The 27,127-nt window shown below is 33.2% G+C and overlaps 3 protein-coding genes, 1 long non-coding RNA gene and 2 pseudogenes across 8 annotated transcripts; 4 read left to right on the top strand and 2 right to left on the bottom strand.

Moving 5' to 3' along the window:
* Positions 1 to 860: 860 nt before the first annotated feature.
* LOC8265460 lies at positions 861 to 7,673 on the bottom strand. Its single transcript, XM_048373611.1, is given in 12 exon segments — positions 861 to 1,321; positions 1,432 to 1,575; positions 1,668 to 1,721; positions 1,825 to 1,974; positions 2,069 to 2,323; positions 2,406 to 2,499; positions 5,444 to 5,729; positions 6,061 to 6,157; positions 6,728 to 6,910; positions 7,059 to 7,100; positions 7,102 to 7,182; positions 7,275 to 7,673. Coding segments are annotated over 12 exon segments (1,914 nt in total). The 5' UTR covers positions 7,428 to 7,673; the 3' UTR covers positions 861 to 946.
* Positions 7,674 to 8,083: 410 nt separating this feature from the next.
* Positions 8,084 to 9,603, top strand: LOC8265462 (annotated as a pseudogene).
* Positions 9,604 to 11,397: 1,794 nt separating this feature from the next.
* LOC8265464 (tyrosine-sulfated glycopeptide receptor 1) lies at positions 11,398 to 15,597 on the top strand. 3 transcript variants are annotated; one of them, XM_048374397.1, is made up of 2 exons: positions 11,398 to 13,371; positions 13,579 to 15,597. In XM_048374397.1, exons 1-2 carry the CDS (start codon positions 12,219 to 12,221, stop codon positions 15,480 to 15,482), a joined length of 3,057 nt encoding a protein of 1,018 aa, XP_048230354.1. In that variant the 5' UTR covers positions 11,398 to 12,218; the 3' UTR covers positions 15,483 to 15,597. The 3 variants fall into 3 exon arrangements, with proteins under 3 accessions (XP_048230354.1, XP_025015109.2, XP_025015119.2); XM_025159351.2 differs by having other exon boundaries at positions 11,401 to 13,224; XM_025159341.2 differs by having other exon boundaries at positions 11,398 to 15,597.
* Positions 15,598 to 19,597: 4,000 nt separating this feature from the next.
* On the top strand, positions 19,598 to 21,170 carry LOC8265465. Of its 3 annotated transcripts, XR_003078371.2 has the most exons (4): positions 19,598 to 20,034; positions 20,158 to 20,252; positions 20,366 to 20,591; positions 20,789 to 21,170. It is a non-coding gene; the product is annotated as an uncharacterized LOC8265465 (long non-coding RNA). The 3 variants fall into 3 exon arrangements; XR_003078372.2 differs by having other exon boundaries at positions 19,600 to 20,252; positions 20,366 to 20,569; XR_003078370.2 differs by having other exon boundaries at positions 19,601 to 20,252.
* A 1,040-nt stretch (positions 21,171 to 22,210) lies between these two features.
* Positions 22,211 to 22,858, top strand: LOC112533705 (annotated as a pseudogene).
* A 31-nt stretch (positions 22,859 to 22,889) lies between these two features.
* On the bottom strand, positions 22,890 to 26,646 carry LOC8266438 (tetraspanin-10). Its single transcript, XM_002509720.4, has 11 exons — positions 26,046 to 26,646; positions 25,446 to 25,558; positions 25,280 to 25,334; positions 25,128 to 25,183; positions 24,719 to 24,766; positions 24,456 to 24,504; positions 24,257 to 24,340; positions 24,113 to 24,180; positions 23,733 to 23,858; positions 23,557 to 23,632; positions 22,890 to 23,304 (listed from the first exon to the last, which is right to left on the bottom strand). Exons 1-11 carry the CDS (start codon positions 26,103 to 26,105, stop codon positions 23,239 to 23,241), a joined length of 801 nt encoding a protein of 266 aa, XP_002509766.1. The 5' UTR covers positions 26,106 to 26,646; the 3' UTR covers positions 22,890 to 23,238.
* Between the last annotated feature and the right edge of the window lie 481 nt (positions 26,647 to 27,127).

Here is a 27,127-nt window from a genome sequence, read left to right on the forward strand (position 1 = left end):
TAAGTTGCCCCACAAAATCCCAAGTCACCTAAAATCCAAGATTTGAAATTTTACTTTTTTCATTCTCACAAAAATAGTTATCATCATTAAATTACAAATAACACAAAACCATGGTCCCAAAATTCAAATTCATTTTAATTTTCCTACACTTTTTTCAGCTAACCACAAAAGAGTGATTCACACTCACCTTCTTCTTGAACCCGCTCAGCATAGAAAATAGAGACTCTTGTCTTTTATAAAAGAAACTAAAATAACAGAACTTGCTCAAAGCTTTAGTAAATAAGTATTTAAATAATAGAAAAATTTTCAAGTCTTGAAGATCTGGACGTGGTAATGGAAGCGCAAGACATCCCAGTTGAGATTTCTAAAAGAAAAGTTAGGCTCATTCTTTTTCTTTTAATTCATGTCACACCCAAGACTAAATTTTTGCTTAATTAAAAAATCTCCTTCTTCTCGTTTCTCAATTTTTAGGGTTCAAGTGGGAAAAGAATAAAGTTGAGAGAGGGAGAGGAGCTTGAGATAGGTCCCACGTACTTATCAAATCACTAGCTTCAACCGGTGTTAAATCACCGTCTAGTGAAGGGCTTGTAATACAACTAAAGCTAAGAAATGCATTCATTTGCGCTAAAAAATAGATTAGAAGCTTATTACCTTTTCCTAAAAGGAGTCGGGACTAGGGTTTGTAAATGACAGACAATATTGCTAGTGATTGCAATCTTGGATTTGTCTTTTCATTTATAGAGCCATTTTTGGTGATGTTCAAGTGTGATTCTTGATAAAATACTTTATGAGAAATTTTAATGCTAACTTGCTGATTGGTTGCAAGTGTGACATCTGTGGATCTCTTGTTATGGCTGCTACTAGTAAATTATAAGTATGATCAATTTATAGCCACTGGCTTTCATACAAATTGATATCCCCACTGTCATGTAATTACATGCATGCTTTAATTCCCTGTGTACCCGCCCAATCCACCAAAAAAGAATATATGTCTAAAGTGATTATTATAAAAACCTATGTCCTTCACATGATATACATCGCCGATATCTGTAAATTTTTGAGTGTCTGATGCATCCACAATTTGGTGATCTTCATTTACAACTGTGATCGCACTGCAGAATGCATCTTGTGCAGTATCGGCAAAAAGTCTACTGTTACCGGAACCCATTGGTGGACTAGGCACATCAGGAGGACTGGATACTACTCCTCCCCACTCTACGTAATTAGCTGAGTTTGCTAGCGTTGTGAATCTTGTCTGTGGCCAGAACCCAATAACAAAGCCATTTCCGATTTCAAGAAACCAATTCCCGTTAGCTGCATCCTGTTGTCATACAACAGTTTAACTTTCAATTTTCTTTCTATGAAAAAACTTAATATTTTCTGATACAAGTTAAAGATCAAAATAAAGAATGTAATAGATCAATTACTTACTTTGTAAATGAAGAATTGCTCTACGTATCTTTTACCGGAACTTCCACGAGTAGAAGTTGGTTCAAGAATAAAGTCAAGAGGTATGTCCGGCCGAACAGTGATGATTCCAGGGCAATGTGCATTGAAACAATGCGATTCTCCTGCCTATATTACAGAAGAAATTAATAAAATACTGCTTTTTCCATTTTACCAAGGAAAAGAAAAAACATAACGCATGCATGTGAATATAGACATACATTTGTATATACATAGAGTCGAGTCCGATTATCTTTGTTGAGACTTGGATTCACCTGAAGCAAGAATTAATTAATGAGCAAATTAACAATGAAAAAGGGAAAAAAATTAATTTCTTGGCCTAAAAAGTTATCCTATTGTCTCTAAAGCTGGACTTACCATCCATCCAACTTCGATACTCTCTGGTCCATTTTGAATTTTTAAGCGAGCAGAGCTATATTGAGAACCTACGACTTGAGGGTTATATACGCTTGAAACCATTCCACCTCCATTATATGGTCCGTCAGCTTTTGTATGAACTACTGCATACTGTGACATAAACCAGATACATACTGTGACATAAAACCATCGTCAATCTAATCATTTACTTCAGCTAATAGTGTTACACCAATAGTAAGCTTACATGGACGCCAGGGTCCTGAGCAGACAGGAGATCTAATCTGGAAGCACCAAGATCCTGAGCGGTTAGGAAACCTGATTTGGAAGCATGAGTTTCCGTGGCCAATTTGGTTTCTATAAATTCCTCTTTGGTTAATTTCCTGATTGGAACTGTACCACGTGGGCATCCTTTACCATTTACCCACGTACTCTTTGCTAATTTAATTAACGTCCTTGTCTCTTTCTTTTTCTTGTCCTTGGGATAGGACAAGGGCTTCATCTGCATCAACATATTCAAGTCTTTAAATATAATAGAGATCCATAAATCAAATGTAAGATAAGAGATGAAAGAAACAAAATACCTGAAAATGGAAAGTGGGGTTGTTAAGTGAAGGATGATGAAAGGCAGGTTGCTCGTGGAAATGTACGGCACTTATATGCATCTCCATATTTTGTCTGTTGATAACACCATAATTTATATACATGTATATATCATAAAATGTCAATATGTTGTACCAGAATTTAATTTGCAATTATGTCATTAAGGAAAAAGTCATTTTTGATTTACCAGAATGGTTTTAACTCCTGACTTGTTATAAATTTTAAATTGCTTCTCCAATTCTTGATGTTCTTCTTCAGATAATTTCCTGCCTTCAGCTCCAATTTGTATCAAAGATAAACACCACACAGAAAGAAGTACTAGCGCAGTCCGTGGAACCATGGATGCTATATATAAGCCATTGTAGCTTTGTTAAAAGATTTTGCAGCGATGAGAATTTAACATATATATATATATGTAAACTTCAAATATATTCTAAACGTATGTTGTTAAAAAAATAGGAAACAAAAAGATATGAATATCTGGGGAAGAAAGTTGTCTGCACAAGAATGGCAGGAGAAATTAATTAATGGCAATTATGTAACAATACCAAGAGATATGATTAATTATCTCACCAAGTCTCCGGCCTCTGGGTCTCTTAGGTAGAATATTGAAGAGATACAAAAAGATTAGTTTGGGATGAATTATGAGAATAGAGGTGGATTTTATATGGATGAGAATCCGATTTATACATATATACAAAAAGAAATGGGTCAAAATTAGGAAATAACATATAAAGTAAAGACTGCATGAATCATAATATCTTAATGGTTATCAAACTCTAGCAATAAATTCGAGAGTTCTCAAATTCTATCTAATTTTAAGGTGAAAAAGGTCACGCGCTCAAAGACTTTCAAATTAGTTTCAATTAGAAATAATCTGTTAGTAACAATTTCAGTTAACAATATTTGAATATCTTTAATATGTCATTAATAAGCTCGTGAAATAAAGGTAATCCATTACAAATGAATATATAATACTATTCAGCTGTCCTTAAATACAAATTATAGCCTATTAAGTTTTATAACATAGTAATTAGTATAAAGAAAGTGAATGGGATGCCTCTTATCTCTTCTTTATTTCGTCGTTCCAATGGTTCTTCTCTCTTCCATTGTTATTTGTTAGGAACTTGTCATTGATTCTTTTAACAAACCAAGTTGGTTTTGTGTTCAAACCTTGAGTTATATATGAAATGCAATAGATCTTGCCAGAGTCCTGGAATCAGAATGCTTGACTTTCTAGCATTTGCTTTTATTGAGCTAGAAAATCATGTTGGAAGGAAAAAAGTGAGGTGGCTTTTAATATGACAAAGGGTCTTCTAAAATTTCCTTCGAGATTTGTCTAATAGCTTACAATTAGACCAAATGATTGCATTCAATGAATAAGATTCATCGATTACAGATAGAGAAAAAAAGAAAAATTAGTATTAGTGTATGTCTTTACTTATACACATATTAATAAATAAATGACACATATTTATTAGTTTTAAATGATGAAATATGTTCCAATCATCCAATACCAAAATATAAAATACTCATACATACGTGTTAGTCTTTTATTAGCTGTGGTGTATACATTAAGTCTAGATAAGAATTTTTTAAAAATGAGATATTGGTCAAAGAAAGCGCTAATCAAGGCTTTAATAATAGTAATAATACCATCAAACTTTTTTTGGTTGAATTTCTAAATAAGATAAAAGATTAAACCTATTTATTAATTGTTGGAAAAATGATCACAGATACCCTAACCTTTAACCATTTTTGCGAATCTACTCTCACCTTTAAAACGTATCAATTTGGTCCACTATGTTTGCGTTTTGTATCATTCCTACCTACCTGTATTTTGGCGTGTGCCAGTAATGACATGGCGTCCACATGTTCGTCTACGTGGCTGAGCATAATGAAGGACCTCAAAACTTACCGTTTCGTCCTAACATTTTCCCAATTCTTTTCCCCCAACTTTTTCCTCGGCAAAATCCCCAATTCAATATTCTAGGGTTTCTAATTTCTATTTTTCCTTTAAAACCTAGGGTTTTCTTGTTTCTCTCATGGCAAGTCTAAATAGAAGGGGCATCGTCAAGATCTTCTGTTGTCAACAATTGATAATATTTATGTGGGAGTGAAGTAGCATTTTATGAATTTGAGAGACCAGCGACGCTGATGATATGAAGGAGAATGAAAAATTCTGAGTGTCTGTGACGAGGTTGCTCTTACATTGGGGTAAGCTTTGTTAGCAATGTTAGGGTTCAGTTGTTTTATTTTGAAAGATTGAACAATGTATGATGATTTCATTTCAATTTGGTAATGTAGGGGTGGAGCTATGTTTTGTTTAGCTGTCATGACGATTGGGTGAATGAGAAGAAGTTTGGCAATTGGGGCGGAGTTGTGCTCTTACATTGACGATTGTAAAAAATGTGATGGAACATTTGATGCTTTTCAAGTTCGGTTTTTGTGGTATGGTTGAACATTTTAATGAATGATTGTGAAGCTGGAAAAGTCATGTCAGAGAAGTTTGATGAAGGAAAGTTTAATGTTTGATGATCAGTTTGTGCTTATTTTTACCAGACAGGAGTTGCATTGCCAGATAGGCTTTATGGTTGATGTAGCAAGGTGTAGGATTTGGTTTTGTAGTAGATGGGTGGGTTGAATCTTATAATCAACGGTGAATTGTATTACCAACTTTTATAATTGATTATGCAATGAAGCTCTTATTTTTCTGTTAAGATATTTTGCATGTATTTCTTTTGGCTTTGATGAAGTAAAATGAACCTATAGTTAATATGACAAATTCACATTTGGACAGATAAAATAGGCATTAAACAGCCTTTTAACATTATTGTAATAATCCTTACAAAAATCATGAGGTACATTAAACATATGTCTTAGAAAAGACAAATACATAAAACAATACATATGAAGGCAAACTAATTGATATGGTTCAAATGACAGTTTTGTTCCATGCAACTTTATAAGCTATAACAAAAACACAGTACTGCAACTTCTCTAAGGCAATTTTTTAAACTTCTGCATTGGCTTTGGCAAAACATGTTGCCCTTCTTGAATCACCAATTCTACATTGTTACTAGTCTTTGTCTTTATAGGTACCAACTTCTGTTTGCCTTTCGAACTAGCTACCACCTTCTCTTTGTCTTTGGAACTAGCTACCACCTTCTCTTTTGCCTTTGTAGCTGTTGAAGTTTGGCTACAAACTTTCACACTTTGTACATGAGTAGCTGTAGTTGATCTTTGTTCCTTTGTAGTTGTAGTTGATCTTTGGGTGTCAGACCTCTTTCTGGATTGCCTTGCTGCTGTAGTTGTTTATGTATAACCACTAACAGTCCTCACATTCCTTTCCCCTGGCATTTGCATTATGACATTTTATATTTAGAACATGAAACATATGAAAACACATAAAATTAGAGATTCACATATGACATGTTGAGTACGTACTCTTAAATACATATTACCAGTCTTTGGTGGATATGTACAAGCCATATCCTTTTCTAGCCTGCAGTACAACAACAAATAACTCATAGGATTGCTAAGTATAATTCACACAGAACTAAGTTATGAACAATACCTAAATTCTTTTTTTGGCAATTATTCTCTTCTCATATAGTGGTTTGGATTATGAAGGACCAGCTTCTACATTTTCAACTGTAGTCTGATTTGGTACATCAATATTGGTAACATTACTTGTAAGAGCTGGTGGGCATCTACTTCTCCTTCTGCTTCTCTGTTACAAGTAGAAAATTCAATAATGAACATACTACTTAATTTGTGATATGACAGTTCTAACAAAAAACTTATACCTGATTGTCCAGATAATAGAGCGAATTCGGCGAAATGAGCGAACTTAGGCTATATGTGTGGACGAAACAAGATTGAAATTGGAAGCCCTAGAATACTGAATTGGGGATTTCGCTGGGGAAAAAATTGGGGGAAAAGAATTGGGGAAATATTAGGACGAAACAATGAGTTTTGAGGTCCTTCATTATGCTCAACCACGTAGACAAATATGTGGAGCCACGTGTGGACGCCATATCATTATTGCCACACGCCAAAACACGGGTGGGTAGGAATGATATAAGATGCAAACATGGTGGACCAAATTAATACGTTTTAAAGGTGAGGGTAGATTCGCGAAAATGGTTAAAGGTTGGGGTATCTGGGATTGTTTTCCCTTATATATACAGTGTTATCACTCTATAAATTAGTAAAGAAGACGACAGTACATAGCTATTGTAGATAAATCATTTACATTTTACTTCCAACATTGGGTTGTATACATACTTAGACAATTCACGTGGACACCAGGATCCTGAGCTGTTAGGAGACCAAATTTTGAAGCATAAACTTCTGTGGCTAATTTGGTTCTTTTAAATTCGTCTTTGGTGAATTTTCTTATTGGAACTATGCCATCAGGGCATCCTTTACCATTTAGCCAGATATTACTTGCTTTCATTGCCTCTTCAATCTTCTTCTTCCCCTTAGGATAGAATGAGGATTCAACTGCATTAAAAAAAAAAAATTTAAAATCCATCTTGTACGTATATAACGTATCAATATAATTAATGTGCTATGTGCTTGGCATGGAAAGGAAATTATGTAGTAAAAGGCAATGGAAATTAACCAACCTGAAAATCGAAAGTATGGTTCTTCAGGGAAGGATGATCAAAAAGCAGGTTGCTTGTAGAAATCCACACAATTATCTGTATCTCCATTACTTCGTCTGATATATAACAAAATTGCCATTGTGTTCTATAATTTATAAGTATATCCTTATAGTCATTTGTAATTTAAGTGTACGTGAGTCTCAGTGCAAGATAAAAAAAAAAAAAAAAAATTGTTACCCGAATAGTTTTGACTGGTGACTTGTTTAGAACTCTAAATTGCTTCTCCGGTTCCAAATCTTCTTCTCCTGACAATCTTCTGCCCTCAGCTCCATTATCTCTCAAAAATAAACACCACACTAAGAAGACCACAAGGGCAGTCCGTGAAGCCATGGATGCTAGACAAATATGTATAATTTAGAAAATGTCTAATTAACAGCTTAAACAAAATATATCTAATAAGAATAAAATAATGCCACGTTTAAACGAGTAAATTTAAAACAAAAGGGAAAAAATGAATAATCTTAGGCATCTTAATGTAAAAAAGAAAACGAGTTAATTGCATTATATCAAGTTAATGGTAGCAGAAATGGATCAAAAAAAATATGTACCGTTATCAAGAAACGGAAGATGATGAAATTCACCAACTTTAGAGCCTACAGGTTTCGCCAATCGAACCTACAAAAGAATTGTTTTGGGAGAGAAAATGACACAAAGGTGGATTTATATGGATGTGAAGCCAATATTAATTTAGGGAAGAAATGCTACATTTGGACATGACTGGAGATTAGGGGATGCAATAAATTGTGACTCAATACTTGACTCGTATATCAAAATCCATATTACTTAATAAAATAAATAGTCACCACATTGCACCAAATAGCCCAACCAGCCTTACAATTGAACCACCACATATAATTTTCATTGCTCATACTCATTACAAATGGCAGAAACAACCATCAATTCAACAAAGAGGTATTATGGAAATGCATTCTTGGAAAAAAAAAAATTTAAAAATTATAATTGTCTTCTCTGAACTAGAATCTAAAATGATATTTTATTATATGCTCATTTTGTTGGTTCTTCTTCTGTTGCTTTTCAGGGTTGTAGTTGTAACAGGAGGCAACCGAGAGAAATGCAAGCAATTAGCTGCTAATGGGAAAATGGTGGTATTAACAGCAGAGATGAGAAGAGAGGCAATGATGCTGTGGAGAAATTAAACGTTCAAGGATTCGCAGATTTGGTATTTACCCACTAGATGTGATGGCTCCAGCCAGTGTTGCTTCTTTGGCTGAAATTGTTAAAAACCCAACTCGGAAAGCTTGATATATTGGTAACTACACTGATATGCATTTGCTTGTTTATTTCTATCTGATATTATACAAACAATTATACAATTCTTACTTTCGGAAATTCTTACCTGCATCAATCCAATAAATAATCGATGCATAATACTTATCATTATTAAACAGTTGGGTACATATAAGTGGCCTATGTATTAGTGTAGTAAGTCTCACTCGCTTCTACTGATTCTGATACTGTTGAGGAAACTTCAGGTTCATCGGGTCCTTAATTAATGGAGAAGATCCCGATTTAAAACTTTCTCTTGAAGATGTAAGTCTTTCTTAAAACAATAACTACTTATATTAATCTAATTTAAACATCACAAATTGCTTTGAAGATTGCACGTTGAAAGAGCACATATAGATTTATATATAGCCAGTTAGTGCATATGCTTGTTCAGATTACAGGTCCAAATGCCAAGTCACCGAAAGAATTTGTAAGGCAAACTTATGAAACAGCAGAGACATGCCTGAAAATAAACTATTACGGAATCAAGAAAGTGACAGAGATACTAATTCCGATTCTTGAACAATCTGATTCTTCAAGAATAGTTAATGTTTCCTCCTCTCTTGGACAATTAAAGGTGCAAAAAAGTTTCAGTACTTATTACGATAGAAAATAACAAATTCAATTTTGTTCAAGCAAAATGTATATTTCAATTGCAGTTGATCAAAAATGAAAAAGCCAAAAGGGAGGAGCTAGGTGATGCAGATGGCCTGACAGAAGAGAGAGTTGACAAGGTGGTAGAAGAGTTTCTACATGATGTTAAGAAAGATGTAGTGGAAACTAATGGTTGGCCAATTGTATTTTCTGCTGATATTGTATCCAAGGCAGCTCTTAATGCTTATACAAGGGTTTTGGCAAAGAAGCATACAAAGAATGCAATAAATGCAGTTAATCCAGGTTACACTAGCACAGATATGAACCATAACACTGGGGTCTTGGTTGTTGAAGATGGTGCAAAAGATCCTGTGATGCTGGCTCTGATGACCGAGAATGGCCCTTCTGGCCTTTACTTTGATCAGACTGAAGTCTCAGATTTCTGATGGATTTATCATATGTTTCATTAACAAGTTCATGCTTATTGTTGTAAGAGAATAAATTTACAAAAACTTAAAAAGCTGCTTTTATATTTCTTCAATGACTAGTGAATATGAATAATGTAATAAAAATTTATTTATTATCAGCTTAATTTGCCTTCTCCTTTTATCTTTTTTTTTTTTAATTTAAAAATTACTTTAGATGAGAGTCTTTTAAAAAAAATTAAATTTTAAAAAAATTATATGAATTTGTTTATTTATCTTTTCTTAAATTTTTTTTTTTAGAAATATCTTAAAATCAATAAAAAATTTATTATAATTCTTTAATTTTTTTAAAATTTATTTTTTAATTTTTTTAAATTTACGGTGTATCGTTTTAAATTGTCTTTAGTTATTTTTAATTATTTTTTAGTTATTTTTCAGTTGTTTTATTTAAAAATAATTAAAAAAATTAAAACTATAATTTTTAATATTTTAATACAGTAAAAATACAAAATTATAAATTTAATATAAAAATAAAAAATAATATGAGTATTTTATTTATCTGTTCTTAGAAAAATAAATTAACTTTTAAGAAATATGTGAATTTGTTTATTTATCTTTTCTTAGAAAAGAAAGAAATTCTTTTTTAGAAATATCTTAAAATCAATAAAAAATTTATTCTAATTCTTTAATTTTTTAAAAAATATTTCTTTTAAATTTTTTTTTAAATTTACGGTGTATTTTTTTAAATTGTCTTTAGTTATTTTTCAGTTGTTTTATTTAAAAATAACTAAAAAAATTTAAAACTATAATTTTTAATATTTTAACACACTAAAAATAAAAAATTATAAATTTAATATAAAAACAAAAAAATAATATGAGTATTTTATTTATCTGTTCTTAGAAAAATAAATTAAATTTTAAGAAATATGTGAATTTGTTTATTTATCTTTTCTTAGAAAAGAAAGGAATTCTTTTTTAGAAATATCTTAAAATCAATAAAAATTTCATTCTAATTTTTTAATTTTCTAAAAAATATTTCTTTTAAATTTTTTTTAAATTTACGGTGTATTTTTTTGAATTGTCTTTAGTTATTTTTCAGTTGTTTTATTTAAAAATAACTAAAAAAATTTAAAACTATAATTTTTAATATTTTAACACACTAAAAATAAAAAATTATAAATTTAATATAAAAAAAATAAATAATATGAGTATTTTTTTTATTCCTTCAAGAAAAAAGAGTTGATTTAAGGCCTAGAATGTTTATAGGCAATATAGGCCCAAACTCCCAACTACAAGCAACAAAAGCCAGCCTCTAGCATTTAAGCGGCATCGTTTAGTTTCATTTTCAATTAGATGAACCGGTTTCTTCATTTTACCGTTTCAGTGAAGTGTATTCTTTTAATCTGAAGCAGAAAGGAAGGCCGCGTTTGGTTCTTGGATTACGTAAACAGCTGAATTGTCAAATGGCGGTGCTAGTTAGCCATGATGATGATGGCAGCAGCGCTTGGGTCGCGGCGGCCGAGAACTTTTGGCTATTTCATTCAGCAGTCAAGGAAAGCAATGAAATGGAATCGTTCGGCAGCCAACGTCGTCGTATAAGCAGAGTACCGTAGCATTTACTACTCAAACAAGTACATAATATTCTTTTCATTTTTGTTTTGGGACTGACCAGTTTTTAAGTTTTGTACAGATCTTGTCCTTATGCGATGAATATATATAAATGGCCCATCATACTCGAATTTTTCTTATATATTTATGCAATTTTTGCTTGTCGACCATTTTAGGTAGGCCTCCTAGTTTTGCAACAAATAACCAAGCGCAGGCAGATGTCAAATAATAGTGGCAAAAAAAAGGGTTGGGGCATAGTCTGGTTAAGTGCAGGCTGACCATTGAGCAGTAATGGCAATTTTAATTGGCAAGTAATGGTAAGGCTCAATTGTTATAATTGATGATATTGGTAACGCTAAGCTCTATCTATTTTTATGGAATATAATACCACTTATTTTTGTCTGCCACTTGCCCATCTTCTCCAAACACCCTTTTTTTTTTTCAAATCTTTTTTTAATAGCAATTATAGTACTAGAAATTTCAGCAAACCAACACCCTCCACATAAAATAATACAAAGTGGATGCTCCAGCCAACCATTAGATAACGCTAAAAAAACATTAAGGAATATTCTTCTGGGAACCCAATAGTGCGTGTGTGTCTGTGGTGGCTCCAGAGATGGGGAGATTTGGCTAATAAAGGAGCCTTTTAGCTCTACGAAGTTAGGACCCTTCTTTTTTAGCTTTAGGAAATTAGGACCCTCTTTATAGTTTTATCGCACGGTTGGTTTAATACTATAGGATTTATGGTCATCAATCAATCATCATCCAGGAAAAATAAAAAGAAAGAAGAGGAAAGAAAAAGTCCACCACCATCACTTCCACCTCCACCATCACCACCACCTTGCACTACTACCAGCCGGCCCAAAAAGTAAACGCTTACGGGATATCCAATATATTTTTATTTACCATTTGTGTTGTATTAAATATTTTGCATGGGGTAAGGGCTATTATAATATCAAAGATTAAACGTCATGGCCCACGCACCCATTATCTCTCTCTCTCTCACTCATTTTGCTCTTCTGTCTTTCTTTTGGTCAATGGAGGTTTTCCTACTATTATCTCCAAATCTATGTTATTCTTTTAGAGATATCAGATGATGATCATGTACTTGTCCTCTTCTTTTTTCTCTTCCTCTTCTTGGTTTTGTTCTTCTTCTTCAAATTCTCGTTCTTGATATTCTTTCTCTGTCTCATTGATAAGGTCGATTATGATTGATGTTAAAGACAACAACTTTCTTGGTCTCGCTTTCTTGGGTTATCTATTAGTAGTGCTTACACCAAAAGAATCAAGAGGATCTTCCTCTTCTTTAGTTATGGTCTTGTTGGTTTTGGCAGTGATAAATTTACTGTTTTTGCCTTCTTGCTGTGTTTCAGCTGCTTGTAATCAAGATGATCATGATTCTTTATTACCCTTCTATTCCAATTTATCATCTTTTCCTCCTTTGGGTTGGTCTCCTTCTATTGATTGCTGTAACTGGGAAGGAATCGAGTGTAGAGGTATTGATGATCGAGTCACTCGTCTTTGGCTGCCCTTTAGAGGTCTAAGTGGTGCTCTTTCCCCTTCTCTTGCTAATCTCACTTATCTATCTCATCTCAATCTGTCCCATAATAGACTCTTTGGTCCTATCCCCCATGGTTTTTTCTCTTATCTCGATAATCTGCAGATTCTTGATCTGAGCTATAATCGTTTAACTGGGGAATTACCTTCTAATGATAATAACACCAACGTGGCCATCCAGCTGGTGGACTTGTCCAGTAATCAATTAAGTGGGACAATTCCATCAAATTCGATACTCCAAGTAGCTAGGAATTTGAGTAGCTTCAACGTTAGCAACAATAGCTTCACAGGCCAAATTCCATCCAACATCTGTACTGTTTCTTTTAGCTCCATGAGTATACTTGATTTCTCCTATAATGATTTCAGTGGCAGTATTCCCTTTGGAATAGGGAAATGTTCGAACCTGAGGATTTTCTCTGCAGGTTTCAATAATCTTTCTGGGACGATCCCTGATGATATATACAAGGCAGTCTTGCTTGAACAACTCTCTTTGCCTCTCAACTACCTCTCTGGTACCATCAGTGATTCCCTGGTCAATCTCAATAACCTCAGGATTTTCGATCTCTACTCCAATAATTTGACTGGTTTGATACCTAAAGATATCGGGAAGCTCTCTAAATTGGAACAGTTGCAGCTTCACATCAACAATCTCACAGGTACTCTGCCTGCATCTCTGATGAATTGTACTAAACTAGTTACATTGAATTTGCGGGTGAACTTATTGGAAGGGGAGCTGGAGGCTTTTGATTTCTCCAAACTTCTCCAACTTAGCATCCTCGATCTAGGTAACAATAACTTCAAAGGTAATTTGCCCACTAAGCTTTATGCATGCAAATCGCTAAAAGCTGTTAGACTTGCCTATAATCAGCTAGGGGGACAGATTTTACCTGAAATACAAGCACTAGAATCTCTGTCTTTCCTGTCAGTTTCTTCCAACAATCTAACCAATCTTACTGGGGCTATACAAATTATGATGGGTTGCAAGAACCTAACTACTCTCATCCTTTCAGTGAATTTCATGAATGAAACCATACCAGATGGAGGCATAATTGACTCAAATGGATTCCAGAATCTCCAGGTTCTGGCTTTGGGTGCTTCAGGACTCTCTGGTCAAGTACCCACCTGGCTGGCTAAGCTCAAGAACCTAGAGGTCTTGGACCTGTCTCTAAATCGGATCACCGGATTGATTCCCAGTTGGTTGGGTAACCTACCAAGTCTTTTCTATGTAGACTTGTCTCGTAACTTCCTTTCAGGAGAGTTTCCTAAGGAGCTTGCAGGATTGCCAACACTAGCATTTCAAGGGGCTAAAGAACTAATAGATCGGAGTTATCTTCCATTGCCTGTATTTGCTCAGCCCAATAATGCTACCTATCAGCAGTACAATCAGTTGTCTAACCTGCCACCAGCTATATACTTGGGAAACAATCACCTTAGTGGTGATATCCCAATAGAGATTGGCCAATTAAAGTTTCTTCATGTGTTGGATTTGAGTAATAACAACTTCTCTGGCAACATTCCCGATCAACTATCAAATCTCACCAACTTAGAGAAATTGGATCTCTCGGGAAACCAACTATCCGGAGAAATCCCTGCATCACTTAGAGGTCTCCATTTCTTGTCTTCATTCAGTGTCAGAGACAACAATCTTCAAGGGCCTATACCTTCTGGAGGTCAGTTTGATACTTTTCCTATTTCCAGCTTTGTAGGAAATCCAGGATTGTGTGGTCCAATTTTGCAGCGTTCTTGCTCCAATCCATCAGGATCTGTCCATCCTACTAACCCTCACAAAAGCACAAACACAAAACTGGTAGTTGGACTTGTCCTGGGGTCCTGTTTTTTGATTGGTTTAGTAATAGCTGCGGTAGCACTGTGGATATTATCAAAGAGAAGGATCATTCCAAGAGGCGACAGCGATAATACAGAGATGGATACACTTTCTAGTAACTCTGGCTTGCCTCTTGAGGCAGACAAGGATACTAGTCTGGTTATATTGTTCCCAAACAATACTAATGAGCTCAAGGATTTAACCATATCTGAACTCTTAAAAGCCACGGACAATTTTAATCAAGCAAATATTGTTGGGTGTGGCGGTTTTGGTTTGGTTTATAAGGCAACATTGGCAAACGGGATTATGCTGGCTATCAAGAAACTCTCAGGAGAAATGGGTCTAATGGAAAGGGAATTTAAAGCAGAGGTAGAGGCTTTGTCTACTGCCCAACATGAGAATCTGGTTTCGTTGCAAGGTTATTGTGTATATGAAGGTTTCAGGCTGCTTATATATTCCTACATGGAGAATGGAAGTTTGGATTACTGGTTACATGAGAAGGTTGATGGTGCATCACAATTAGATTGGCCAACTCGACTAAAGATTGCAAGGGGAGCAAGTTGTGGTCTTGCTTATATGCACCAAATATGCGAACCTCACATTGTGCATCGAGATATCAAATCCAGCAATATCCTTCTTGATGAAAAGTTTGAAGCTCATGTGGCAGATTTTGGATTGTCCAGGTTAATTCTTCCTTATCAGACTCATGTTACAACTGAGCTTGTTGGTACTCTAGGTTACATTCCTCCAGAGTATGGGCAAGCATGGGTAGCAACATTGAGAGGAGACATGTACAGTTTTGGGGTTGTAATGCTTGAGCTGCTTACCGGGAAGAGACCTGTAGAGGTATTCAAGCCAAAGATGTCAAGAGAATTGGTGGGTTGGGTTATGCAAATGCGGAAGGATGGCAAACAAGATCAAATCTTTGACCCTCTACTGAGAGGAAAGGGCTTTGATGATGAGATGCTGCAAGTGCTAGATGTTGCCTGTTTGTGTGTTAACCAGAACCCTTTTAAGAGGCCAACAATCAATGAGGTTGTTGACTGGCTGAAAAATGTAGGCTCGCAAAGAAACCAAAATAAGGGTTAGTGAAAAGATTTTGCACATATTAAGAAGTACAGGTACATACACTTGCACAGAATGGAGTTATTAATGTATATTTTCACATCATTCTACTAATGTAAATGGGAATGGGAGTTAGACATTTCACAGTGGCTAGTTTATATATTTGCAAAAGCAGAGTCTATGATCAGTTGATGTCTACGTAATGATTTTCATTTATTCAGGATGCATAAGTAGCCGAAGATTTAGTATAACCAGACAGCTCTTATGAACATCCTTGGCAAAACGACAGGTCATAGAAACGAGGGCTAATACCCAGACGGCAATGATTGTTAAAACTGTACCTCGTATTCTTTCTGCTTAGTTTTATTTTAAAGCACACCATTTTGATTGAAGATTAGAACTTGCCTAAAAGAAGGTCGTTGAGTAGGCATGTCTTGAAATGATTAAGCTCAACTTCATACCAAAATCCCAGCAAGGTGCTACCCGGTGGGTTTTGAGGAACAGCCGAACAAGTAACAATTAAAAGAATTTTGTTAACCAAACCACCAATTCTTAACAACTGTTCAACATATATCAGTTGACGTATTAATTAGTGCATATTAATTCCCATATCATTTTAGTGATGTAAATTTGCTAATTACCAAATCGTAATATTTTACTTTTTAAGTTATCAAATGATCATCATAGCCTCTCAATATTAACTTTATTGACCGTACTGCTCTCATTCACCAGGCATGCAAATTCCTATAGACAAACATGATATTGGATGTTCAGAAACTTTAATTTAGATTTTGGGACTCTAGTTTTCGAAATCAATCCTTTGATTTACCTTGAAAGAGTATATCTTTTGGGTCCAATTGTTAGGTAGTAAGCTTGTATCTCAACTCAAAAAAAATAATTTTGCTGCTATTAATTTCATTTAAGAATATTAAAAGTTCTTGTTCTAAACAGGTCTGAGACCTGATATTTATGCCAAAATGAAAAACAGGATTAATGTTTATATTAATGTCCACAATTAAACAATAAGGTTCCTTGAATTGAAACAAACTAAAAGAATGTGCATTTAGTTACTTGAGCGAAGAGTGCAAGAATATATCTTCAGTTGTGTTGTTATATTATGGACTCGGAAACAGAAAAATCATGTATCAAAATTAAAATATATATGTATTCTTAAGTTATGAAATTAGACGCGTATTTTGATAAATAATGAAATTAAGGTTAGTTGGACATTAATTGATATCTTATATTATTAAATAGTTAGTAGATAGAAAAAAAAAATTAATATCAAATTTAAATCCATTACAAAATAGATAAATCAATATACTATGAAATATTCTTTTTATCATATCTCATTCCTTAATTTTTTATTATATTATTATTAATCATTATAATATTTTTATTTCAATTTTTAAAATTTATTATAATTTATATTTGTTTTTTACTATAATACTAAATTCATTTTTAAGAATATATTAATATTTTTATAAAAAAATACTATATATTAAATAATAGAAATTTTAATAAACATAATTAAGAGTAAACATAAGAAAAATAATTTTATGTTTCTAAAACAATAAAAATAATTTTAACCTTTTTTTTCTCCAAACATCAACATTATAATTTAAATTTATAAAAAGACTTATAGATTTATATGTTGTAAATTGTAGATTCATCATATGTATATATACATGAGGTTTATAGATTATAGCTTAAAAAGTTATAAATTAAAAAATAAATTTACATGTTAAGAACAAGTTCACTAGTAAAAATTAATAAATATACACTTTTATATTTAATGAATCTTATACTAATAGTAGATGAAAAATATAATTTATAAGCAATGATCCTAAAATTTATATTTAGTAAATGATAGCGCAATAATATATACATTTTATATGCTATATATATACGTTGTTCTTCATATTATCTTCGCATTTCTAATCTTTTAAAGCTACTATTCGTTATTTTCGATATTTCTCTCATCGGGTTCATTTTGTTTTGTTTTTGTAGGAATTGGCTCGAGTTGCTAGGCGTTGGCGAGGATGTTGTAGAGTCATTCATGGTCAAGCACGATATCAAAGAGATACTCATGCCTAGGAGAACTTTATATCGCGAAACGAGTAAAAGAAGCTATCCCGCAGCCACTCCACGACTTGGCTTTCAAGGCCAATGATAAAGTAAAGAAACAGTCCACTCCGCTCCCTGCCCGCGACCTACAATGCCACGCCGCGGCCTGCCCGTGGCTGGATCTGCAAAAATGAGTTTTGGACAACAGACTAATCGAATTTTTAGGATTAAAACCTAGCCAAACTCCTGGATACCCTAAGATATAAATAGATTGTAAAGAACTTGAAAAAGGGCAGCCCCCTTTCTCCTTTTCTCTTTAGCTTTGTATTTCCTTCTCTATTATGTCACTTTTCTTTATGCTTTGAAGATTTATTAAAGACTTCATCATTCATCTATCAATCCAAGTATTTTCCTTTTCCTTTTTAAGCTGTTATTATTTATGTTCTCTTTTATAATCTATTTTGTTTGTTTAACTATCATGAGTGAGTAGTTTTCTAATCTAGGGTTAAGTGAATCCTAGTCATGATTGATGTATAATTTGTTCCTTTAATTCCCCAAATTAATTATTTAATTGCTCTTGCTTAATTGATTGTGCATATTCCAATACTAGATTAGGGATAATTAGTATTGTTATGATTCCATTGTTTTTATCACAGCGGGAGTTGGGTTTTGACGGATTTGATTATTTCAATTAAGGACATAAAATTCTCCACGGGAGTAGGTAGAATGGATTGTTAAGAAGTCAGGGTATTGAGTTTAATGTCTTTAATTTGCATGATTCCACAGGAGTATGTTTTGATTGCATATTAGGGAAGCCATTGATACTCGGAGAGATCTATGGTATTTTATAGGGTTACCTTTCCTTGTAAACATTTATTTAATTAGTTTGAGGTAAGAACTTATCTTTGCGTTAATTATGCTACTAGGGATACTTAACTCTAGATACTTTTTATCCTTGAATTTATTCTCATTATTATTATTTTCATTATAGATTAATTCATCCTCAATCGTTGATTTGGTTACTTACTTAGCATTAATTAAAGTCAAGATTAACTAGTTTTTACTACTTCAGTCTCTAGGGATTCGACCCTTGCTTGCCCGACTACATAGTTAGGAGGTCTAGTTAGGTTATTTTTGATAGGCACGCGACAGCCTTGTCAGTAAACCTGACACTAATAACATATAAATATACATTTTATAAGTAATGAACCTAAAATTTATGTTAATGAACCTGACATTAATAGTAGATGAATATACAATTTATAAGCAATGAACCTAAAATTTATGTCCATAAGACATGACACTAATAACATATGAATATATATTTTATAAGTAATGAACCTAAAGTTTTTGTTTAATGAACTTAACACTAATAGTAGATAAATATACAATTTATAAGCAATGAACCTAAAATTTATATTCAGTAGACCTAACGCTAATAACATATGAATATACATTTTATAAGTAATAAACCTAAAGTTTATGTGTAATGAATCTAAAGTTTATGTTTAATGAACTAAAAGTTTATATTTAATGAACCTGACACTAATAATAAATAAATTTACATTTTATAAGTAATAAATAACATATTCATATGTTAAGAACAAGTTCATAACTAAAAATTCATGAATATATACTTTATATTTAATGAAACTCACACTAATAACATATGTATATACAATTTAAAAGTAATGAAATAATAAATGAATGTATATTTTATAAGTGATGAATCTAAAGTTTATGTTTAATGAACCCGACACTAATAAAAAATGAGTTTACATTTTATAGGTAATAAATATAGTGTATATATATAAAACAAATCAGTATAGCTAGAAAACAACAGATTCATTATCTACAAGCTATAAGTTCATCAAATATACACTTGAGGTTCATTTAATATAATATACACATTAATATCTATAGAAGAATTATTTAGTATTAATTAGCTATTTATTTTCTATAATTCAGCCTATTAAATATTTTTTTTAATCAAAATAAAACACTAAAAAATATCTATTAGTATGGAATGGAGAGAGTAACTATTAAAAAAAATTTATATAAGATAATAACTAATATTTAATAATAAATAAAATAATTTTTAAAATTTAATACTTCATAAAATTATTAATTTGTTAAATATCAAATATAAAAATTATATTCTGAATTTTATAATTAATTAATTTTTGTATTACCATTTTATTATCCCAAAGGCTACATAGGAGAAAAAAAGAAATCAAATTAGATATAATTAAGAAACAACCAAACAAAGCTCTGAAAAAAAAAAAAACTACTTAAGATGACCTAAGTTTACAATGCTATATGTATCTGAGTCAATGATATAATTTACCTCTTCAGATTAAGAAGTCCCAAAGGCGGTAACTAACTCTATTTTTCATGAAGGAGCCTGTGACATGATGAATTGCTTAAGGTGCCCAAATCCTATCTAAAATGGCATGCTAAAAGCTGCTAATATTTTATTCATCAGCACAGCAATCAGAGGAGCTGAGTAGTGAGTGGTGACAATTCTTTTATAATAATAATATGTAGCTATATGTAATGGGACTTTTATTTTATTGTTTATTACTTTTTTGGTAGTAGTGAAGAGAAAATAAAATAAGTTTCAAATTACTAGGGCAGGATATGGTTATCTTCCAATCAACATAAGTTGGCAGATTTGAGTTTCTTGCTAGAAATGGAAGGTTCTGGTACCATTTCAACAGGGCAAAGGTAAGTTAACATCTCTTCTTTGTCTCATGCTTCTTCTTTATTGTAAACAACATATTATACATGTTCTGTCAATTAAGCTCTAAAATTTGGCTAAGGTGTGCTGTTATTACTAGAGCTAATAAAGGAATTGGACGACAAATATGTCATCAATTAGCATCAAATGGAGTTCTAGTTGTATAAACAGCTAGAGATGAGAAAAGGGGTTTGGAAGCTACCAGAACACTTCAAGATCATGGATCATCTGCTGTGGTTTTCCATCAACTTGATGTTACTGATCCAGCTATTATTGCTTCATTAACCAAGTTTATTAAAACCAAGTATGGCAAACTTGATATTTTGGTCAGTAAAACATATCATTAATTTATACACTTCAATAGCTTTTATCCCCTCCTTTTCATGGGTGTATCACAAAGTGATTGGATTATGTATTTTAGATCTAAAGAAAGAAAGTAATACAATAATATCAATAAGCATAACTCAGAAATGTGGTAGGTGTTTTAAGCAATACAATGATCTCAATTCAATTTTGTTTGCAGGTAAATAATGTAGGTGTTGGTGGACTCTTTGTAGACTGGAAAGCTTTAGCAGCACTCAAAATTAGAGGTGGTGCAGTAAGTTCTCAGAATGTTATATAAGTTGTTTCCATGCTTGAATCAAGCAATCGTGTTAAGACTAGCAGTATGTCAGCTAGTTTGTTTCTTTGTTTTGTCTTAATTGCTGGATATTAGTAGCTTCCTTTAGTTGTTTTTGCTTGGTTCAAATATTTAGTTAAAGCATTGGCAGCCTTGTTAACCAGTGCATGTAGTTTTTTAGTTTACTTATAGCAGTGTACAAGCGTTTCAACTTCTTGTAATCATAGTTTAAGTTGTATAAGTATTTTTTGGTTTTAGTTGATAATATAACAAGTTTTTCCAGCAATCTTTTCTTATCCAACTTCATTTGCTTCTTCATTTTTTTAAAGAAATTTAACTAGTAGTCAAAGAGTTTTTTACACTATCTTTGGAGGGGCAAAACTCTCTTAGAGAATTGATCTTTGAATGCACTTCCTTTCATATATCTCTCAAATAGACTTTCTCATTGTTATTGATGATTTGATATATAATGAACTGTAATGAAATGGATGAATGCAGTTAACGGATGAGAATGCAACTTATTATAAGGAATCAAAGATTCAAACCAACCTTCCTGGAAAAAAAATTTTTTAGCTGGTTTACCTAAGATATTAGGTGAAAGAGTTAGGAATACCATAATAGAAGCCCATAATGACCAGATCCCTTATGATTTCTACACTTATGGTGAATTAGTTAGCCTTACCCAGAAAGAAGGATTGAAAATTTGTCATGACCTTAAACTCCAAAGACAACTTAAATGGGAAATAAAGAAGACTAGGCAAGAACTATATAGTTTTTCCAACCAGTTTGAGTATAATCCCATAGAACCTTCCCCTACCTGCAAAGGAAAATGCAAAGAAGATTTTTCTAAATCTTTTAAGAAAAAACGTATTTTCAAAAATAGAGAACTCTCAAAAACAAAAAGAATTTCTACAAAAAGTCATCCTCTTCTAAATTTCCAAAACAAAATCTCAAAAAAGATTTTAGCAAAATTACTTGCTACAAATGTGAGAAAAATGGTTACACTTCAAAATATTGCAAGTTTTCTAAAAAACTTCATGAGCTCCAAATATAACAAGAAATTTTGAGCAAAATTTCAGCTATTATTGTTGATTCTTTTGAATCAGAATTTTCGAATAGTGAGGAAGAGTTTCAAATTGATGAAATTAAAACTTCATCTGATTATTCTGAATCAGATTCTGATGATATTCCAAAGAATATTAATATGCTCACTAGGCAAAAAAAAGCTCTTCTTGAAGCTATCAAGCATATTAATAACTTCCAAATCCAAAAACAAGTTTTAAAAGAAATTTTAAAAATTGAAACCCTTGTAAGCAGACTTATAAGATGACAGAAGAATGTCCGAAAACCAACTACCATGGAATCAAACAAGTAACTGAAGCTCTTTTTCCACTTCTGGAACTCCTGAGTCTGCAAGAATAGTAAATATCTCCTCCTTCTATAGACAACTAAAGGTAATAAAGCATGTGAGAGATATCCATGTCCTTTAGACATCAGGTTAGATAGACATTTTAAAACATGAATTTTGTTGGTCTTTGTCCTCTCGTTTCAGTTTATCAACAATGAGAAGGCTAAACTGGAGCTGCAAAATGTCGAGAGGCTAACAACTGAAAGATTAGATGCAATTGTCAATGGTTCATAGAGGATTTCAAGGAGGACAAGTTGCTGGAGAATGGTTGGCCTTTAACTGTATCTGCCTATAAAGTGTCAAAGGCTGCCATAAACGCCTACACCAGACTCATAGACCGTAACTTCCCCAGATTCCGGGTAAATTGTGTGCATCAAGGTTGGTCAAGACAGAGCTGACAGGAAACAATGGAAATTTGACTCCTGAAGAAGGTGCAAGAGCTCCAGTAAGGTTGGCTTTGTTGCCTGACGATGGTCCTTCTGGCCTCTACTTTGATAACGTGGAAGCGTCCAGCTTTTGATGGAAGGTGACCAATAATGAATTGATGATATTCATTTGAGTGTAAAAAGTGGCAATGTTAATGGCACAAGCAAAGGATATAAGAAACATTAGCTTCTATTAACACAGTAAGATTCAGTACTCCCCCAATCCGTCATTTCAGTTTACAGAGCATGCTAGGCAAAAATGTAAAAGAGGATGACAATCAAAACTGAGACAAATAAATTAACTACATAATTTACTGCATAGTTACAGAGAAACAAACTTTTTACATAATTGTGGAATATGCCAACGTACAGAAGGCCTTAGACCACAAACTTTCAATCATTTGCAGAGCACCATGTACATTTGCTCCTCTTCATTCTGCTAACAGAGACAAAATCACCAAGAGACGAATAGCCATGTTTCAGGAACAATGATTGATTATCATTTTCAGCAAATATTTGTTTCAAGCTATAGAGCGACCCCCAGCAACATTTCTTCTTGCACAGCATCCCACAAAGTAAATCATTGACTGGGATTTACAGCAGAAAAGACAAAAAAAAGATAAAGCAAAAACGTTAATTTACATTACTGTCGAAGTGAGTGCACATAATGGAATTAGAATAACAGGATCATAGTCATGAATACATGAAGAAGCTGAAACAGTTCAATCAGATAAATGAGTAATTATTAAATTTGATAATGTTCAGTTGATCTTATAGAAAAGTATGTGAGTTCAATCTGATTCACTAAATGAAAGCACTTGATGAGAGTTTTAACTTACCAAGACAACAAATAAAATCACATTGAAGATTGCAACCACTCTCCACTCAGTTTTCATGTATTGTGCAACTCCAGCCCTGAATATATATTGAAACTAGGAGATTCGGACAACTGCAACGCATAAAAGATAATGCGGAAAAATTAAAGTGAAAACTTGACAGAAAATGGGATACGCACTTGCAGGAATCACAATTATAGCATTTAATTGCCCGAGAGTTTTTGTAAAGTTTGCAGTCCTTGTTGGAGCTAACAGGGTGGAAGCTCAAGTCAAAGTATGAAGCATTGACAGCAGGATAACCACATCTATGAAGTTGAACACAAAGTAACATCAATAAAGCTGGTTCTGAATTTTCTGAATAATTTTTTAGCACAACTGTATAAGCAGTATATCAAAGACCATATTTAACTCGATGTGTATTTCTGTAGAACAAGGAAACTCAATTAATAAATCAACAAAATGAAACATGGGATTCAATCATTTTTTTATATAGTTGAAAATTCCCCTTCAAGTTTAATGTGGGCAAAGGAAGAGAGGAAACAAACTTCAATGAAATTACCCAGATGGTGGCCTGCAGCAACCGGCTTCAATAGGAGTCAGTTTTGCTGACTTGTACTGCTTAAGAGTCTGTAATCAACAAACGAGATCATATTTAGAATTTCGATAATAGATTAGCAATCATAACTTGAACTTGAACATGGACCTTATATTTTTTGGATAGATTATTGCAGTCCTCTGATTTAACAAGACAACTCTTCAAGCGTTTCCAATTTTGGGTATTGTTCAGCTGAAGTAAAGACCAAAAAATAAGCATAATTGCATGTAATATAAACTACTGTTCACCAAAAAGTGGATACTTTGGCATCAATGCTACACAAATTTGACAAGTTAAGAGTCCTTACCTGTTTAAGAAACCATGAGCTGTAATCCTGAAGTTGATACTCCTTGTACCTGATCAGACAAGAATATGTTAGTAGTTGCCACCATACAAATCCTAGCAGACCATGCATGAAGTATTCATGATAATAACTACTCCCTCAGAATTGGAGAGAATTGCAGGGACAAGGGATGGGGAGGGTAGTTCCTTGTGGCGGGACTCATGGACTGCTAAAAGAAATTGATAGATGAGTACAGTTCTTCGTGCAAACATCCCATGTTTTCTTACCTCAAACCAGGAGCATTGTGACCAGATGCATTGTCTGTTATAATAAACCTACAGGAAAACCAAATCAATTTGCAGAACATGTTAGAAACTCCAAAATAAAGAAAAGATATAATAGAGATACAGACCTCAGTATTATATATAGGCATAAAATATTACTATATGAAGAGTAGAGAAAATTCTCAATTGCTCTTTAAGCGGATTCTTAAAGGAGGGGATAACCATAAATGAATAAGAGGCAAAGTAGGAAAATCATAAGACTGTTTACAAAAAAAAGGTCAAGTTTAAAATCAAATGCTGATTAAGGAAAAGAATATCATGGTTACAAAGTTGACCCATCCATTAACAAGTCTACCTATCTTAAAAATATACAGAGAGTGAGTCAAACTAAAATGCTAGTCAAAATACTTACGCCAAGACAGTAAAAACCAGAATTGCCACCAATATGATGCACAGCATTATCAGATACTGTAAGTGACCAGTCAAGGGATGTTAATTGAATATCAAAGAGCAAAAACATAAATAAAGGATGAAAACTAAACAGAAGTTCTTTCATGAGCATACAATCCACAACAATATGGAGTTGTTCTTCAATGCGCCCAAGAAACCAATGATTGATCTAAGAAACAAGCAAAAAGCTGTATCTGTTACTGTTTCCAGAACAAAAGGAAAAGTGGAAAGATGAATGGCAAAACTGCATGACTTGCAATGACAAAGACAGCAAACTTACATTAAGAATATGAAAGCACCAAGCCCTAGCACAGGGAGAGTAAGAGACCTTCGGCAGCTGTCATGATGTGTGCTCATCCATACCCCAAAAATTATGACAGCTATGGCTATAAGCTACGAATGAGCGCACAAATAAACAACATCGTAAGGAAGGCGGAAAATTTACTTTCTGTTAAAACTAAATTTAAGCAAGCACCAAACTTCTTTTAGCAGACCTACATATGTATTCTGGTAATTTTTAAAATGATTTAGCTGGATTAAACGATGTATCTAAAGCATTTTAGCAGACCTACATTGCTAATGTGAAGGAAAACAGAAGAGAGAGCACCCAATTGAAAGAAAATGGCAGACAGTCCAAAAAAGAAATCAAACAAACGAGAAAACCCCAAAAGAAACAAACTTTAATTTAACACCTTCAACAAAATGCAGAATTCATTACTTCCCAGTAACGGAGATGAACCCGTTTACAAAAAAATTAACAACGTCAAAAGAAAACCAAGAAAGTATAGAAAGACTAATTAGCAATGCAGTATAAAATTTAACTTAAAAGCTTAAAATAAAGAACAAAAGTAAATAACAAAGAAGCAAGAGAAAAGCATACCATGGTGAAAAAGTTGATCCATCTGATCACAAAATTACTGGTGCCACTGCCAGCACCCATTCCCCCTTTCTTGTTTTAGCTCTCTCTTTCTCTCCGTGAGCTGCCACTTGAAGAAAACAGCAGAAGGAGAGGTGTCAAAACGTAAAGATTCAATCTTTTTCTTTGTTTTATGTTTGTAAAGAGAAAAGAAAGGCAATGGCTATTATTGGTGTTGAAAGCTATAGTTATTTGAAGTGGCACTTGCACTACAAGCAATAGAAAGAGAAGAGAAGAGGGTTTTGGTTTGGCTTTGTTAGGAGGGGATAATCCAAACTGCAAAGAGAATGAGGGCTATTTTGGTCAAGCAAAAGACACCTTGCACATGGTTCTTGCTTGCCCTTTCATGGTTTTTAAATTTTTGTCCCAGTACACGACACGACAATCATGTAACAGAAAGCAGAAAATCCTTAAACAGAGTCTTTCTATTTTCTTGTATTCTATTCATCTTCTAGCTGTTGATGTTAGTCAATATACAATGTTGACCATGGCGGTGTGATAAAGTTTAGTGTTATAAGGAAGCTTTTGGACAAGAAGAGCGTATTTGAATGCTATAAGAAAGATGTTTTTGTCGTATCTAGTTTTGGATATTTATTGTTTGTTAGTTTTATTTTCAGTTCTTTAAGAATTTTTTGCTTGGGGGTTTAATTAATTATAAGGAGGAGCGACAAGGAAGGCAGATTAAAAAGTTAAATCATCAGTAGAATTTATGCAAGAATGAAAGGAGAAGAATTATCAGCATCGTACGTGTTTGGAAATTCTCAACCTAGGATTATTAGCTCTGTGGAGATGCAGAGATGGACCAATCACTAGCGATGAGTTGGAGGGAGAGAATTATAGAGACCCTTGAACCACCATTGTCTAATTTGGGCTAAGCATGAGACTGAGAATCAGATTATTTTGCCTTAAATATGATGTAGCACTAAAGTTGTAAGCATTTTAAGCAGTGCCAGTGAGGGGCCAATTTGTTGAACCACCAACGACTTATAAAGACCCAAAGTGCTGATTCGTATAGTGGTGGGATTAACCTTACTTCACTTAAAAGA

Source organism: Ricinus communis, chromosome 5 (genome assembly GCF_019578655.1).
Source record: "Ricinus communis isolate WT05 ecotype wild-type chromosome 5, ASM1957865v1, whole genome shotgun sequence".
Lineage (NCBI taxonomy): Eukaryota > Viridiplantae > Streptophyta > Magnoliopsida > Malpighiales > Euphorbiaceae > Ricinus > Ricinus communis.